At 40.4% G+C, this 18,334-nt stretch overlaps 1 protein-coding gene across 4 annotated transcripts in view; it reads right to left on the bottom strand.

Moving 5' to 3' along the window:
• The window catches only part of RACGAP1 (Rac GTPase activating protein 1), a 35,274-nt gene that overhangs the window by 6,165 nt on the left and 10,775 nt on the right, over positions 1 to 18,334 (bottom strand). For all 4 annotated transcript variants that reach the window (XM_066368736.1, XM_066368738.1, XM_066368739.1 and 1 more), the window contains exons 3-10: positions 10,467 to 10,669; positions 8,049 to 8,185; positions 7,062 to 7,131; positions 4,823 to 4,876; positions 2,579 to 2,659; positions 2,063 to 2,180; positions 1,583 to 1,713; positions 757 to 921 (exon numbers count right to left, since the gene is read on the bottom strand). In XM_066368736.1, the coding sequence (XP_066224833.1) occupies positions 757 to 921; positions 1,583 to 1,713; positions 2,063 to 2,180; positions 2,579 to 2,659; positions 4,823 to 4,876; positions 7,062 to 7,131; positions 8,049 to 8,185; positions 10,467 to 10,669 (959 nt within the window). The remainder of the gene's footprint in view (positions 1 to 756; positions 922 to 1,582; positions 1,714 to 2,062; positions 2,181 to 2,578; positions 2,660 to 4,822; positions 4,877 to 7,061; positions 7,132 to 8,048; positions 8,186 to 10,466; positions 10,670 to 18,334) is intronic.

The raw sequence follows: 18,334 nt of genomic DNA, 5'->3' as shown, positions 1-18,334 counted from the left end.
AAGAACTCTTAAGATTAAGGAAAAATAACATTTGATTTGCTGAGGGCTTGGTAGCAACCTAGTCATTTTGCTTTGATTCTTGTTAATGTTGCTTGTATAATAAATACTTTCTTAATGGATTGAATAAATTTTTAGAAACAAGCACCCTAATCTTAATAGCCTAGTATGGAATATCTTGAATGTAAGAGATAATCACAGATGAAATTTTATGTTGGCTGGGATTTGATTTAAAATAATTCACTGGACAGGGCCAGAAGAAAGAGATGTAAAGTATGGACAAATCAAGACTAGACATGAATTAGTAATTGTGGAATTTGAATTATAGTAACCAGGATTTAGTTATATTAATTGGTCTATTTTTGTATATGTTTCAAATTTTACAAAATACCTTACGATAAGATGGGGAGGGGAGGAAAGAGGAGAAAAGGAAGGGGAGGGAGAAAAGGAAGAAGAAGGAAGGAGAGAATGGAAACAGGGAGGGAGGGAGGGGAGAAGTGTGAAGAGGGAAGAAGGGAAGGAGAGAGAAAGGGAAAGGAAGGGCAGGGAGTGAGTGCAGGTTAGAGATGAGGAGTTTGGTCTAGAAAATTTATGAAACAGACACACCCAAACAGGACTCAGCAACAAGTTAACATTTTATAATTTCTATTCATTACTCACAGAAGGAAAGATTGGCATTAATTTTAAAACAAAAACTGACATTCAGCTTTGGAAAAGCAATAAAAGTCATAACGTAATGATGCTTCCCATAGGTCATACCTCTCCAATTTTAACAGGTGTTCCCATTAGGGTAGGAATGCAAGGAAGGGGACAACGGTCCCTACATTCCGGATGAGAGACCACACGACAATCTCGACACTTCAGAGACAGCTTGCCAAATTTTATCCGCTTTCCACATGGAACACAAGATTCGGGTTTAATAACCTGAGGATGAAACGAGGCAGAAGAAACAGAGTGCTATGAATTAGAAAACACCATTAACCAACATTAAACTCTTAGCGTGTACTAAATAACTTTCTAATCCTTTTAACACATATCTGTTTGTGTAATTCTCACAATAATCCTATAATATAAGTTTTGTTTTGTTTAAGGAAACAAGCAAATAGAGGATAAGTAACTTGCATTAAGTCATCCAGCTGGAAGGGAACAGTGTAGAGCAGTGGAAACAACTTGTTTACAAGGAGACAGAAAACCTCCATGTTAACTGTGCCACTTACTGTCATGTGGCTCAAACAAGTTAGTTATCTCCTAGGAGACTTACCAATTTGCTTGCATTTTTATGAGGAAATCAAATGAAACAAAGTTAAAATGTGCTATTATTTGAAAGTAAAACAAAAAATTATCACTCAAAAGCACAAACTGCTTCTGAAAAGTTGCTTTCTTTGAATTTAATCTACTCACAAAATGGAAAGATGAGCACCTTTTGTAATTCAGTAGTGACCCATGGAGAATAGGGTTGGAAGGAGGAAGGAATTTTGACATTTAACTTTATAATGCTAACATATTTAAATTTCTTCCTGGTCTATAGTACTTTCACAATTAAAAAATTAAAGGTGCCCAAAAGAAGGAGCAATGGCAGATTTACCGTCTTAGAGACAAAGTCATGCAGACGCATCCCCCCATTACTCTGCGGAGTGCCGGAATAGTCTGTTTCTGTTCTTGGCTCCAGCTGCCTGCTGACCAAGGTGGAGTCACTGTTCCAAGGCTGTAAAGTACCTAGAAAACAAGCAATTTTAACCTTCAGTCCTAAGTATTTTTTTCCTTCTAAATTTTAACCCTAATTTTAATATAATTGGAGATAACCAACAATCTGTAACCATAACCAGAAGTGAATATAACACGCAAAAAAAATAAAATGTATCTAAAATAATATGTTATACACTAGTGGCATAGGCCAGGCTAGCAATCTAAGGTACAGCTTGACACAGTGCTTTGGACCTCATTAAGCAGCAATAAGAAACTACCCAATACATCCAACCCCTGCCTCAGGAGGGTTCTAAGAAACCAATTCTCCCAAATTTTACCAATTGTTTACATAGGCAAAACAGCCTCAAACCCAGCAGACCTGTTTTCCTTTGGTTTCTTGTCCAATACGGTACAGTTTCAATAGTGGATGTAGCCTCAATGGGCCCACCATCATTGGGAACAGTCACTGTCGTTTTTGCAACTATGGATTCATTCCCCTGAAACAAAAGTTGTAATGAGGGAAGGACAACAATTTGAATCTAATTTCCCCTCTAATACAGGATTTTGGAGTGCTTGAAAAATTCCTGCATCTTCGTCAGGACTTAACGCCCCAGCCCAAATCACTAGTAACTCATAATCTCATGCTTAAGAACAGAAATTTAGATCACAGGGGTATATATACAAACAACTAAGAATTAAGCATAAAACTTACAGTTGTTTACTTAATCATACTAATTCCATTTGTCTGGATGATAAAGATTCTATGAAATAAAAAACTCTCACCAACATCTCTCTCAAAATAACACTGCAATGTTGACTCAGAATTTATAATGCTTGGTGCCACTAATCTTTGATGTGTTCAAAACCATAATTCCCTTGGCCTGACTATTCTTACCTGGTCTGCAGTAGAGCCAATGGATCGAGTTTTCTTTATAGGTCCGGGGGGACCATCAGTGAACTGTCGGCTACTAGAGCGCTAGAGAAGGGGCAAACATCAATATCTTTAGTGCCAAGCAGATCTGAAGCACTGAAGATAAACTTTTTCCACTAGACAACTTGAATGCAGCAAGTCCTAGGTTCCAAGGCTACAGTAAATAACAATGTACATACTCTCTCCCACTGCCTATTTCCACATGAAGCTTAAATTGTACCAACACAGCCTGACCAGGCAGTGGCACAGTGGATAGAGCATCGGACTGGGATGCGGAGGACCCAGGTTCGAGACCCCGAGGTCACCAGTTTGAGCACAGGCTCATCCGGTTTGAACAAAGCTCACCAACTTGGACCCAAGGTCGCTGGCTTGAGCAAGGGGTTACTCGATCTGCTGAAGGCCCATGGTCAAGGCACATATGAGAAAGCAATCAATGAACAACTAAGGTGTCGCAACAAAAAACTGATGATTGATGCTTCTCATCTCTCTCCATTCCTGTCTGTCTGTCCCTATCTATCTCTCTCTCTGTCCTGTAAAAAATAAATAAAATAAAAATTGTACCAACACAAAAATGCCTTCAATGCCCTTGAAGAAACAAGCAAGCTTCAGAGAAATTAAAATGACAGGACCAGAAAAAGTAGAGCTGTAATCCTATCTAAGGACATGAAGTCTTTGGATACATATTAAGTACCCTAAACAAGCACACACAGATCTCTGTATATCCCATTTTATACACATTTCATCTGAAGCTTATATTAGAGCACAAAAGTCCTGCATAAAAATTTATATGACAACTCAAAACAAACCTAAGTATATCCTTTCCACATGATGAATGAAGTAAGAGTAACCCCAAATAGTAAAATGGGACAGAATTCTGTCCTGAGTTACTACCTCAAAGAACACGAATACTACCCCCAGCACAGATTCATTTGGAACGTGTTTAACAATGACTAGAGCAACATGTCAGGAATGTAGTCTGGTTACGACAGTCACAATATATGACATTTTGAGTTTACGACACTCACTCCCATTAAAAACTTAAAAAAAATTGAGATGTGATGACACTCTACCATTACGCCATTAGTGTCGTACTTATGGACTACATGAGCAAACTAGTCTGGTTGAGCGCAGTGGAAGAATATACAGTATTTTTTTTTTTTTCCGAAGCTGGAAACTGGGAGAGACAGTCAGACAGACTCCTGCATGCGCCCGACCAGGATCCACCTGGCACGCCCACCAGGGGGCAATGCTCTGTCCCTCCGGCGTTGCTCTGCCACGCCCAGGCAACCAGAGCCACTCTAGCGCCTGGGGCAGAGGCCAAGGAGCCATCCCCAGCACCCGGGCCATCCTTGCTTCAATGGAGCCTTGCTGCGGAAGGGGAAGAGAGAGACAGAGAGGAAGGAGAGGGGGAGGGGTGGAGAAGCAGATGGGCGCTTCTCCTGTGTGCCCTGGCCAGGAATCGAACCCGGGACCCCTTGCACGCCAGGCTGACGCTCTACCACTGAGCCAACCGGCCAGGGCCCAGTATTCTTTTTGTGTGGCTTAGTTGTGTTTTTATGGTCTAGACCAGTGGTCCCCAACCTTTTTTGGGCCACAGACTAGTTTAATGTCAGAATATATTTTCACAGACCGGCCTTTAGGGTGGGACGGATAAATGCACAAAATAAAATTATGTGACCGGCGTAAAAATTGTGGTATTTTTAAATATAATTGTCGAACTTACGATATTTACTGGGCTAAGTTAAAGGAGGAACGAGCATGTCCTCATTATTCAGGCTGAATTTAAATGTTATTCTGACAACGTTTCATGTTATTTATTCTTTCTCTGCGGACCGGTACCAAATGGCCCATGGACCGGTACTGGTCCGCAGCCCGGGGTTTGGGGACCACTGATCTAGATTATGATTTTACAACTGTGTTAGAATAGGTAAGTGACTTAGGCTAGGGTGTGTTTTGAATTACACCAAAATTCAGGTTATGTCACTGTCATAATGTTTTATTTTATTTAAAACAAAAAAAACATTGCCCAGGCCGGATAGCTTGGTTGGTTAGAGCATTGTCCTGAAGCTCAGAGGTTGTAGGTTTGATCCCTGGTCAGAGAATATACAGAAACGAATCAATGTCCCTGTTTCTCTCTCATTCTCCCTTCCTCTCTCGCTAAAATCAATAAATAAAAATGTAAAAAAAGTAAAACAAAAAAATACATACCCTCTTTTCTCTCTTCTTCAATTTGAAAGTCTTTACCAAAGAAGAATCCCAATCCTGTTGACAATTACATTGTATTAATTTCTTTCTTTGGTTAGGCCTCCCTTAAACCTTATGCAAACAAATTTACAGAGAACTTTAAAGGCTTCTTGAGTCAGACTCCCTAACTTACAGGAGAGGGGATGGGGGGATTCTCAAGTGTTGTGGCTATAGAGCTGGAGTAAGTTAATATGTTTTCTTTCCAAAATTGAAGCTATTATAATAGAATCAGGAATCAATACCACAGAGGCAAGAAAAGGTTAAAGCATCAACTTCTGTCGTGATTATCTCCAGTGCCTGGTCCTTTATTTCTTATTATTTTTGTAATTAGTTTTAGAACTCACAAAATGTTAGGCACTATACTGATCGTGTTAGATGTGATTCTTGCTCTTAAGGGATTGCTACTGTCTAATCAGATGTTCTGCACAATACAGGCGCTTAAAAAGTTCTAGTTTAGGTTTTACTTCCTTTAATCAACTCTCTTCCTCAGGCCCTAAAAGACATTCATCACTGAAGAATTATTTGTCTTTTACTGTGGTCTGGCTTCTCTTCACTTATTCTAACCATTTGCATTTATTTTTAGAATGTAGTTACCTGTGACTTCCTTACTGATAATCTCTGAAAACACTAAATCCAGAAGCAGTTGTATATAGCAAATTGTAGCTTAGCTAAATAATTTAACCTCTCCAAATAATGATCAAATAATTTAGCTACTGGTTGTCTGATTCAGCTTCAGTTACAACAGATATAACAGCTAGATCTAGCTCCAAAATCAGCTAATAGCATGTTTTAGTTTTATTATATATCCCAGACCTATTCTATATTATTCCTTATTTCAAAAAGTAATATCAAATATTTATATCTATAAAATGGCAATTATTTCCCTAGTCAAACACTGAATTTGGACAGAAAACTCCTAGCCCATGTAACAGGTAGCTGTCACTTTTGCTATCATCAGAAAACCAATTTTCAATAACCTCTTGACTTACTGTTTTGTTTGCAAGCTTTCAGCTAGCAACATCAAAACCAATAAACTACCAGTCACCTGAACATCAAGATTGAAATGACCTTTCACTCAGAGACATCACCATAAGAGAAGGGTATTGCCCCACAAAAGCAAGGTAACAAAAAGTATAGACACACTAACCATTATTGATCAAAGCATTACATGGCAGTGGTTTTCAACCACTGGTCCACCAGAAATTTTGTGCTGGTCCACAAAAGAATTAACTACTCTGATGTTGTATGAAGATTATAGACTCAATGATCTTGGTTGAATTTGCTTATGCTCAGGATTTCTGTCTTACCAGTCCCCAAAATAATTCTATTTTCATGGGTCCCCAAGTGTAAAAAGGTTGAAAACCATTTTTTTTTTTTTTTGTATTTTTCTGAAGCTGGAAACGGGGAGAGACAGTCAGACAGACTCCCGTATGTGCCGGACCAGTATCCACCCGGCACGCCCACCAGGGGCGAGGCTCTGCCCACCAGGGGGCGATGCTCTGCCCCTCTGGGGCGTTGCTCTGTTGCGACCAGAGCCACTCCAGCGCCTGGGGCAGAGGCCAAAGAGCCATCCCCAGCACCCGGGCCATCTTTGCTCCAATGGAGCCTCGGCTGCATGAGGGGAAGAAAGACAGAGAGGAAGGAGAGGGGGAGGGGTGGAGAAGCAGATGGGCGCTTCTCCTGTGAGCCCTGGCCGGGAATCGAACCCGGGACTTCTGCACGCCAGGCCGACGCTCTACCACTGAGCCAATCGGCCAGGGCTGAAAACCATTTTTACATAGTACCTGGAAACTTTCATCAGTCCTCTACCTCAAGAACCTAATTCAGAAATAATGCACAAGGCTATTTTCTTCAAGAACAAAAAATAAGCCCTCCCTGAACAGAATTTTGCTAATTTTTTTTTATTGCTAGCTGGGGCTTTAATACATCAAGATATAATCAATTAGTACATGAAGTTCACAAATCCATTAAACAAATTTAACCTCATGTCAAATCCTGAATTCTATATTCTCACTTTCAGAAACTAAGAAAATATATAAGCTAGTCTCTTATAGTTTGTGTGGATTTATATTTTAAATTGCCAGCTCAGTATCTACAACACATCAATCAATTACACAGTAATAAAGGTACTTCAGAAGGGGAGCAGAGATATTCCTGAAGGAGCAGGAATATAAATAATTCTCAGAGATCAAATGTTCATTACCAGTGATTCATCAGTCTTGTCAAAGCTGATATCTGATAAATTGGAACCAGATTCATCAATGGTTGACAATCTAGATGAGTGAAACAATACAAAGTTAGACACTGAAGACTATGTAAAATAAGATTCACCAACACCCAGATCAAGTTACCTAACAGGTCAGATAATGTCAGCAATTTCACAGCAATGCCTTTCCTGTGAAGATAACACCAACCTCAGACCCTTTTATGGTTTCATGAAGGAGTATGTGTGCATGCCTGAGTCCACATGCAGCACAGTTGCTTTTTCAGCAAAAGCCTTATAAACCACAGCTGAAAATTAGTCAAGGGTATATAGGTTCTATTCCCTACTGAGTTTGTACTATAGGCTACTAAAAAGTCACAAGGCATCAGAGTGAAGTTTAATTCCTACAAAAGAGTATTACCCCACATTAGCTTTTTAAGAAATTAAGCCCGTATATCTTCTTAGTTATAAAGATTCCTCATAAAACAACTAAGCCACAAAATAAATATCTCTAAGAGTGCTGACCTTCCCTTAAATATTGTAGTGGGGGTGTTCATTTCAAAGCCTGGTTGAAACTATTTTAAAGAGGGATGCAGTGGATCAAAATTATTGTGTGGCCTTGGCTCATAGGCCTTTCTAAACCAGAGAACAACAAGAGCTCTCTGGAGAGTAAACACTGAAAGTACTGCTGAACTGCCACTTTTACCTTCAGGTTTCTTAGCAATATGCAGGATTAGTTATTGATGTGCAATTCGGCACCAGTATCAAAATTTTACCCACGGTGAAACAATATTCTAAGGAAAAAAATTTAAAAATAATAATAAAATAAAATAGGGAGGCCCCTGTGCCTTTATTTCCTACCCACCCTTCCATCAGTCTTTTCTGCTTTATTCAGCATACACTCCAGAAGCAGTTTAAGAGTTCAGATAACAAGAACTTCTGACAGCTGTGCCTATGATCAGATAACAACACATGTAGTTCCCCCACCTTTTGTTCCCAGTATTGCCCACGGATGGTTGGCCTCTGTTGAGAAAAGCCAGAGCTGATTTTTGCTCCTCGCTTAGTTGAATGCTGCCAGATGTGTCCCACATAAGCATCTCTCGGATCAGCTGAATCTGCCTTTCCTACAGACCAAAGCAGAGTAAAACATCCTAACTAACCAGGGAAGAAAGCTTCACCTCAAATTTATGGGATGGGTAGACCAGAAGACATTAAAATACAGCATTATGCAAATGAGCCTTCAAGAAGGCTGCTACACCAATAGCATATTAATTCATGTCAAGCCCAGACTGTGTCTCTAATTTCTGATTGGTAAAATGAACTCCATCTAGAATACTGGGTTTTTTGTAACAAGATTTTTGGATCAAACTGCTAATCCAAGAGGATGGAGTATTGCAAAACAAGAGTCCCAAAATAGATCTTGCATAGCAAAAACACTTTAGTGTCATTTTGTCAGGACAATTCTTTATTTATTTATTTATTTATTTATTCAGTCATTCATTTTTAGAGAGGATGGAGAGACAGAGAGAGAGAGGAGAGAGACAGAGAGAGAGAAGGGGAGGAGGAGCTGGAAGCATCAACTCCCATATGTGCCTTGACCAGGCAAGCCCAGGGTTTCGAACCGGCGACCTCAGCATTTCCAGGTCGACGCTTTATCCACTGCGCCACCACAGGTCAGGCTATCAGAACAATTCTTTTTTTTTTTTTCTGAAGCTGGAAACGGGGAGAGACAGTCAGACAGACTCCCGCATGCGCCCGACCGGGATCCACCCGGCACGCCCACCAGGGGCGATGCTCTGCCCACCAGGGGGCGATGCTCTGCCCCTCCGGGGCGTCGCTCTGCCGCGACCAGAGCCACTCTAGCGCCTGGGGCAGAGGCCAAGGAGCCATCCCCAGCGCCCGGGCCATCCTTGCTCCAATGGAGCCTTGGCTGCAGGAGGGGAAGAGAGAGACAGAGAGGGGGGGGGGGGGGGGTGAAGAAGCAAATGGGCGCTTCTCCTATGTGCCCTGGCCGGGATTCAAACCCGGGTCCCCCGCATGCCAGGCCGACGCTCTACCGCTGAGCCAACCAGCCAGGGCCAAGGACAATTCTTAATGTCTTCTACAGATCAAAGCAGCCACCCACCTTTCTAAATGGTGGAGCAAAATGTATTAAAATGGATACAAAGCTGTGAGTGACACACTTGAACCAGACAATTTGAGCTTACTGAGGCATCTAACACTGTACCAAGATGGATTTGGCCCTGGCCGGTTGGCTCAGCGGTAGAGCGTCGGCCTGGCGTGCGGGGGACCCGGGTTCGATTCCCGGCCAGGGCACACAGGAGAAGCGCCCATTTGCTTCTCCACCCCCCCCCCCTTCCTCTCTGTCTCTCTCTTCCCCTCTCGCAGCCAAGGCTCCATTGGAGCCAAGATGGCCTGGGCGCTGGGGATGGCTCCTTGGCCTCTGCCCCAGGCGCTAGAGTGGCTATGGTCGCGGCAGAGTGACGCCCTGGAGGGGCAGAGCATCGCCCCCTGGTGGGCAGAGCGTTGCCCCTGGTAGGCGTGCCGGGTGGATCCCGGTCGGGCGCATGCGGGAGTCTGTCTGACTGTCTCTCCCCGTTTCCAGCTTCAGAAAAACACGCACACACACACACACACAAAAAAAGATGGATTAGTGCCTCTTAGTAAAGGCTTTTCTTTGTACCATGACCCACCTTGGTACATAAAAATGAAAATATTCTGTTAGCCACACTGCTCAACTTGTTGACTATACCTAGCCCCCTTTTCCGACCTGGGCCGGTTCACCCCTCCTTAGGCAACCTGGTGGTCCCCCGCTCCCGGGAGGTCACCATATTGATGCCGAACTTAGTGCGGACACCCGATCGGCATAGCACACTACAGCCCAGAACTCCTGGGCTCAAGCGATCCTCCTGCCTCAGCCTCCCGAGTAGCTGGGACTACAGGCGCGCGCCACCACGCCCGGCTACCTAGCCCCCTTTATTCTGAATTAGGAGCAGTGGTGAAGGAAAGACTTAGAGTTGTCTTACACGTATCAATGACAAAGTACTAGCTATTGATATAAGGACAAGGATAATCTGGGCAGCATGAGAGATAGTCAGTTATCTTGTGACAGATCAAGTATGCTAGGATTTCCCTGCCCCTCCCCAATTTTAATTCTTTAAATTCTATCATTTAAAACCTGTCTATTAAGTAGCAGTGTCAACTCTAAAGGAGGAAAACATTTAAATTCCAACCTATGGATAACACGATTCCTAGGCTGCAGTTTCACCTTCAATCACAGACAAGTTGTCAATGGACCAGTTGCTTTTAGTTCTTTAATGTGGAATAAGAAACTGGGTATATCTGGAAGTGGAAATATAATCAGATGACGCTCCCCCTTTTGTAGCACAGAAAAACAGTACACACCAGCTTTTCACAGTTAGCCTCAGCTCGTTGTCTCCGTTTCATCTCCACATCCACCTGATTGCGTGCATGCTTCAGCTTAACATCCAGAGCACTCCGCTCAGTCTCTGCTTTCATCAAAAGATCTTTGTATTTCCCCAGCTCATGGTCTGTTCTCTGCCACTTTTTACGGAAATCTTCAAAGTCCTTTGCCAACTGGATGAATTCTAAAGAAAGGGGGGAAACTTTAATAATTCAAGCACCAGAGTATAAACACTCTCATAAATGAGTCCTCTAGTTAGTTTTACTGCAAATACATAATTAAGGGACCAGCTACCCTATGGGCAAATCCTCCAGTTGAAAACAACCAAGAGCAGAACCTGGATAAACGTTCATCACTAGATGAGAGCTTTGTGGGGAGCAATTCCTGTTTCAATAGGCCACTTACTTTGGCTTAGCCAGTGGCATCTGCTATGGAATAAGTAACTCATTAGTCACCTGGCTCCAGATGTAACACCACCACTGGAACTCCTGAACAGAAGGCAATCAAAGGGGGATACCTTTGGGGCAGCTGTCACACACCAGGACAGTTACAGCTATAAAACAAAAACTGCCTCCTTTACAGTCATGCATTGCTGTGCCAGAGAGATGTTAAACAGTAAATTCAAATGTAACTATTATAATATGCTCCAGTAGATGTAGATTAATATTACAGTCATCTAAGCCTGCAATTCCATTCAGCTATATAATTATACAAATATTGATTTGAAAGTAAAGAGCCAATTTGCTTTTGCTGTTTAACACTGCCCTGAAGGGTATATAAACATTCCAGTTTGAAAGATACAAGAAGAGAATATCATACTAGCTTCAGGTGAGTCACCATTAGCAGAATACTCTATTCAAATGTCTGCAAAGACAGCATCATCTCCAATGCAGCAACTCAAAGCATGAAAACCCTAGTGGCATTCGTTCTTATCATCTGCTATTGGCAAAGTTTCTTCTCCAATGCCTTACTATTTCCTAGCAATCAATCTATCTCTAAGCATCACTTTCCACTGGTATCATAAAGTTTCAAAGGTGTACATCTGCTGTTGGTCCAACTAACCCAGTTTATAGATGAAACTAGGCCAAATTCACAAAAGGCTAGCAAATGCTTAGGTAGTAAGGACACTTTTCCTATCTGAATTCAATCCAAGGCAAAGACACTACCATGGTGCTCTTTTAAAGCAATTTTAACAATTTGACTAAATTTTAAACTTACAAATTAAAATTAGGGTACCAATTCAATCTACGGAAACCAAGTCTTTTTTTTTTTTTTTTTTTTTTTTTAAATAAATTTTTATTAATGGTAATGGGATGACATTAATAAATCAGGGTACATATATTCAAAGAAAACATGTCTAGGTTATTTTGTCATTAAATTATGTTGCATACCCCTCGCCCAAAGTCAGATTGTCCTTCGCCACCCTCTATCTAGTTCTCTGTGCCCCTCCCCCTCCCCCTAACTCTCCCCCTGTCCTCCCTCCCCCCACCCCTGGTAACCACCACACTCTTGTCCATGTCTCTTAGTCTCATTTTTATGTTCCACCAATGTATGGAATCATGTAGTTCTTGTTTTTTTCTGATTTACTTATTTCACTCCTTATAATGTTATCAAGATCCCACCATTTTGCTGTAAATGATCTGATGTCATCGTTTCTTATGGCTGAGTAGTATTCCATAGTGTATATGTGCCACATCTTCTTTATCCAGTCTTCTATTGAAGGGCTTTTTGGTTGTTTCCATGTCTTGGCCACTGTGAACAGTGCTGCAATGAACATGGGGCTACATGTGTCTTCACGTATCAATGTTTCTGAGTTTTGGGGGTATATACCCAGTAGAGGGATTGCTGGGTCATAAGGTAGTTCTATTTGCAGTTTTTTGAGGAACCACCATACTTTCCTCCATAATGGTTGTACTACCTTACAGTCCCACCAACAGTGAATGAGGGTTCCTTTTTCTCCACAGCCTCTCCAACATTTGCTATTACCCGTCTTGTTGATCATAGCTAATCTAACAGGTGTGAGGTGGTATCTCATTGTAGTTTTGATTTGCATTTCCCTAATAACTAATGAAGCTGAGCATTTTTTCATATATCTGTTGGCCATTTGTATCTCTTCCTGGGAGAAGTGTCTATTCATGTCTTCTTCCCATTTTTTTATTGGATTGTTTGTTTGTTTGTTGTTGAGTTTTATGAGTTCTTTGTAAATTTTGGAAATTAGGCCCTTATCTGAGCTGTTGTTTGAAAATATCATTTCCCATTTAGTTGGCTGTCTGTTTATTTTTATATCAGTTTCTCTTGCTGAGCAAAAACTTTTTATTCTGATGTAGTCCCATTCATTTATCTTTGCCTTCACTTCTCTTGCCATTGGAGTCAAGTTCATAAAATGTTCTTTAAAACCTAGGTCCATGAGTTTAGTACCTATGTCTTCTTCTATGTACTTTATTGTTTCAGGTCTTATATTTAGGTCTTTGATCCATTTTGAATTAATTTTAGTACACGGGGACAGGCTGTAGTCGAGTTTCATTCTTTTGCATGTGGCTTTCCAGTTTTCCCAACACCATTTGTTGAAGAGGCTTTCTTTTCTCCATTGTGTGTTGTTGGCCCCTTTATCAAAGATTATTTGACCATATATATGTGGTTTTATTTCTGGGCTTTCTATTCTGTTCCATTGGTCTGAGTGTCTATTTTTCTGCCAATACCATGCTGTTTTGATTATTGTGGCCCTATAATATAGTTTAAAGTCAGGTATTGTAATGCCCCCAGCTTCATTCTTTTTCCTTAGGATTGTTTTGGCTATTCGGGGTTTTTTATAGTTCCATATAAATCTGATGATTTTTTGTTCCATTTCTTTAAAAAATCTCATAGGAATTTTGATGGGAATTGCATTAAATTTGTATATTGCTTTGGGTAATATGGCCATTTTGATTATATTTATTCTTCCTATCCAAGAGCAAGGAATATTTTTCCATCTCATTGTATCTTTTTCGATTTCCCTTAACAATGCTTTGTAATTTTCATTATATAGGTCCTTTACATTCTTTGTTATGTTTATTCCTAGGTATTTTATTTTTTTTGTTGCAATCGTGAAGGGGATTATTTTTTTGAGTTCGTTTTCTAATATTTCATTGTTGGCATAGAGAAAGGCTATGGACTTCTGTATGTTAATTTTGTATCCTGCGACCTTACTGTATTGGTTTATTGTTTCTAATAATCTTTTTGTGGAGTCCTTCGGGGGAAACCAAGTCTTATACATAAGGAAACTTCAGTTTTTAGAAAACAAAGGATTTTAGCAAAACATGATATTATGACCTAGTTATCTCAGATAATACAAATATCAAGTATTAAAAAATATACAGTATATATTATTACAATTCAAACAATCTTAAATGAAACACTGGTTTAGTTAACAGTTTGGAATATTACCAAGGTTTTTTCCCTCTTTAATTTAAAAGGAGAAAAAAACAATCAAATTTAACAATTTCAACACTATATATTCACAAGGAAAAATATTAAAAACCAAAACTGGTTCTTAGCCATGTTCACTCCGTCAATTCATCAAGTAGTACATTTATAATCTGTGTCTTTTCCTGATGCATGAAATACTTCAATTTCAAAAAACTAAAGAACAAGAAACACACTTTTTATCTACAGTCTAAAAACTAGCTCCACATTGTGGTCAATTAAATGTTTCTAAATATAGTGCTAGATACACACTCAAATATTTAGGAAATTGAAAAACAATTTGAAAATGAAAAGATTTCCATTTGACCTAATTTTGCCAGTTGGTTTTTTCTTAATATGTCTTATTAAATTTAGGTTTTAATTCCTGTTCATTGTTAACTGGTATACGTTACAGGTTTCAGTGATTGGACAATGGAACTCAAAACAAATAAAGCATCAGTTCATTTCAAGGAAGATCCAATTTTAGTAGTATATTAAATTAGTAATAGATCAATTTAGTTTGTTAGACAGAAACCAGAACATTTGCATACATGACTAAGTTATTACTTTTTGTGTATAATTCTGTTGTGAACTAAGTTTGCTATGAAGAGTCAAAAAGGCACTTTATACTACAGTCCAGGAAAAATTCTGATGTTGGAGATCAACAAACATGGCCTTTTTTGTGCCAGTTTGTGAATCACCATTCAATTTTGTACTAGCCTTTGTCATGAAGTATACATTCAAAAGATTTTTAAATTTAAACTATTTCCTTAAAAAAAGTGTGTATAGGCCCTGGCCAGTTGGCCCAGTGGTAGAGCATCAGCCCACATATGGACATCATCCCAGGTTCGATTCCTGGTCAAGGCACACAGTAGAAGCGACCATATGCTTCTCCACCCATCCCCCTCTCCCTTCTCTCCCTCTTCTCCTCTCCTGCAGCCATGGCTCAAATGAAGCAAGTTGGCCCCAGGCACTGAAAATGGCTCCATGGCCTCCCTAAGGTGCTAAAAATAAGTCAGTTGCTGAGCAACAGAGCAACAGCCCCAGATGGGCAGAGCATTACCCAGTAGGGGGCTTACTGGGTGGATCCCAGCTGGGGTGCATGCAGGAGTCTGTCTCTCTGCCTCTGCGCTTCTCACTTAAGAAAAAGTTTTTTTTAAAAGTGTGTATATATTAAATTATAAAATGCAACTATTAAAAAGGAGAAAGGAGAAGGGAAATTTCCTTTAAAAAATTGAGGATAATCTTTGACTTATTAAAAAAAAATCAAGATTTGGTTCCTCATTCAGCAAACAGATTAAAGCAGTTCCAGAAATCTTGCTTTCTCTGCTCACTCCTCCTGGGGCATTTGTTCCTGGGCCCTTTGTCTTCCTCAGTACCCACTAAGTATAAGGGCAATGGCCCTGTGTCTCTTCTGCTTTTTTAAAAAAATTTTTTTAAGATTTTATTTATTTATTATGGGGGGGAGACAGAGAGAGAGAGAGAAGGGGGGAGGAGCAGGAAGCATCAACTCCCATATGTGCCTTGACCAGGTAAGCCCAGGGTTTTGAACCGGCAACCTCAGCGTTTCCAGGTTGATGCTTTTATCCACTGCGCCACCACAGGTCAGGCTCTCTTCTGCTTTTATCAACAGTGCCTTGCACTCTGCCTATCACATAGTAGGCATTTAAATGTTCATTGAACAAATGAATGAAGAACTGCTGTTCAGATAAAATTTAAACTTCAGGGATCTAAGCCCACCTTATCAATCTAATCAAACTAACCTTCAACCACCACCACCACCACCACACAATACCCTCTTTCTAGCTAACCCAGTTTTTCCCTTCCCCGAAAACAGACCTATGCTCATTTCTGCCTTCTCACTTGTGATCAAGCTATACACTTCAAATGGAACGCACTACCTACTCTTCTTTATGTACCCACTTTTCTAGTCCCATCTGCTCTATGAATCCTTTCCTAATTTGTTTACTCCACATTAAATTTTTCTCCACTTCCCAAATGCATATATTTTGATACTTGTACGTCTTCTGTTTCATTAGAAAGAATCCTGTCTCTGAGACTTTAATACCCAAAATCTTTGTGAAGACAGGTTCCATATCACATACACTTCAGTATTGCCTACTGTATGTAGCATAGCACAAACCTAGCATAGTTTTGGCATACAATAGGCACCTAATAAATATTGTTCTATTTATTCCTAATTTACATACCATCATAAAAAAAGTTCAGGCTGCTCATAATCACATAAAAGATAAAAATCATGTAGACTGGGGGGAAACAAAGACAACAAAATACCTAGGCTAGCCTGACCTGTGGTGGCGCAGTGGATGGAGCGTTGACCTGGAAACGCTGAGGTCTCCGATTCGAAACCCTGGGCTTGCCTGGTCAGGGCACATATGGGAGTTGATGCTTCCAGCTCCTCCCCCCTGTCTCTCTGTGTCTCTCTCTCCCTCTCTCTCTCCTCTCTAAAATGAATAAATAAAATTAAAAAAAAAATACCTAGGCTATTAAAGTCATTTTATTTGAATATTAACCTTCACTTTGATCTTTCAGTAACCTTGGACTTAGCTTAAGACTATACAAAAAGAAGAAAGAGCAATGAAGTCATTATAATGAAACTCAAAAGTAAAGAGTCAGGATACCTAAGCATGGAAAGCATTCTGAGGTTCAAAGAAAAGGACAGAGACTCGAGTGGTTGCAGAAAGGAGATTCTAGAGACTAGAAAACACTGAGCCACTTTAGTTCCTCAAAAGCAAACATTCAGAGGAAGACAAAGCTTACCTCTATTTTATAACACAAACCAATGGGAAGATATAAATTTGCTTATAAAATAAGGGTATCTATAAAAATGTCTTGTATATTTTTTGGCAAAGTATTTTCACAATTAGTAACTCATTTTATCCCCAAATCCTCACAGCACTCTCACAAAGAAGATAAAGACATTTAAATTCCTATTTTAGCCTGACCTGTGGTGGCGCATTGGATAGAGTATTGACCTGGAATGCTGAGGTTGCCAGTTCAAAACCCCAGGCTTGCCTGGTCAAGGCACATGAGAAGCAACTACTACAAGTTGATGCTTCCTTCTCCTTCCCTGCTTCTCTCTCTCCTCTCTCTAAAAATCAATAAATAAAATCTTTTTTAAAAAGTTCCTATTTTACAGATAGAGAAACAGACACACCATTAAAAGTCAGCACAAGCTATTGAGACCCCAAACCTCAGATTTCTCTCTGCCCCCCTATGATACCAGCTGCCTCCCACTAAAGAGCTTATTCTCACAATCTCTTCCACCCATTTCCCCATATTTCCATCTTTACAACCACCACCCAGTTAGGACTCCTACTGCCTCCTTCCTGAGAAATGGCAACTACATACTAATCAGTGTCCCAGCCTCCACATCTAATGCAACCTCTACCTCTGCCAGGGTCATCTTCCAAAAGCACAGCTCTGACTACGTCACTCCACCGTACTCCTAGTCCCCTCAAACCCCACACCCCCTTCCCTCCACCCAGGCTATTCTCCCAACCCTAAATGCCTTCTTTCATTTTTGTCTGTTGGGATCCTACCCTACATCTAAGGCTCAACTCAAACCCTACTTTTCTCCATGAAGCTAATAAGACACCCCTTTCCCTCAACTGAACATGTGCTAGAGGCTGGTATAGGTTCTCACTAAATACCTGTTGAATAAACCTGAATTTTAAGATCTCTTATTCAACAGTTTTCCCCACTAGACTCCAAAGTAATCCATCCTCTGAGATGATGTTATCTGAAAGAGAAGCTTAATTAGTATGCCATCATGGTTACTGAGCTGGTACCAGATGATAGGGTCATGGAACAGCTATTAGAGAGAGAAAATAGAATTTGAAAAGCCTGTAAATGGATAAGAACTATTAAAAACATCAATCAAGTTAAAAGAAAATATTAAATGGCATATGCAAGGTGCCATACTAAATACTGTAGTGATTTTTTTTTTTTAAGTTTAAGACATAGTTCTTACATTACTTTTATATCAATGAGGCTGACTTAAGAGCAGCAGTTAATAAACTAGGTATTTAAAAAAATCTGAACAAGGAGAGGATGGCAACACAAAGAGAATAACTCCTGTAGATCATGGAAGTCCATGCTTCAAGCCCTATCTTCTTTTCTCACTAATCTATTTCACTGATGACTGTTTTATCCTCCTTTTTCTTCCTAGCTCTCCACCCAATAGCAATCCTTTATTACTAAGCACTAAATATATGAAGTAGGTAAAATTAGATGACTAATCCCTCCTTCAAAAAAAAGTTAAAACATTTTCCTCGCCCTGGCCGGTTGGCTCAGCGGTAGAGCGTCGGCCTGGCGTGCGGGGGACCCAGGTTCGATTCCCGGCCAGGGCACATGGGAGAAGCGCCCATTTGCTTCTCCACCCCCA

The sequence above is a fragment of the Saccopteryx leptura genome, chromosome 2 (genome assembly GCF_036850995.1).
Source record: "Saccopteryx leptura isolate mSacLep1 chromosome 2, mSacLep1_pri_phased_curated, whole genome shotgun sequence".
Classification (NCBI taxonomy): domain Eukaryota; kingdom Metazoa; phylum Chordata; class Mammalia; order Chiroptera; family Emballonuridae; genus Saccopteryx; species Saccopteryx leptura.
This window is presented reverse-complemented; position numbering and strand designations above follow the sequence as displayed.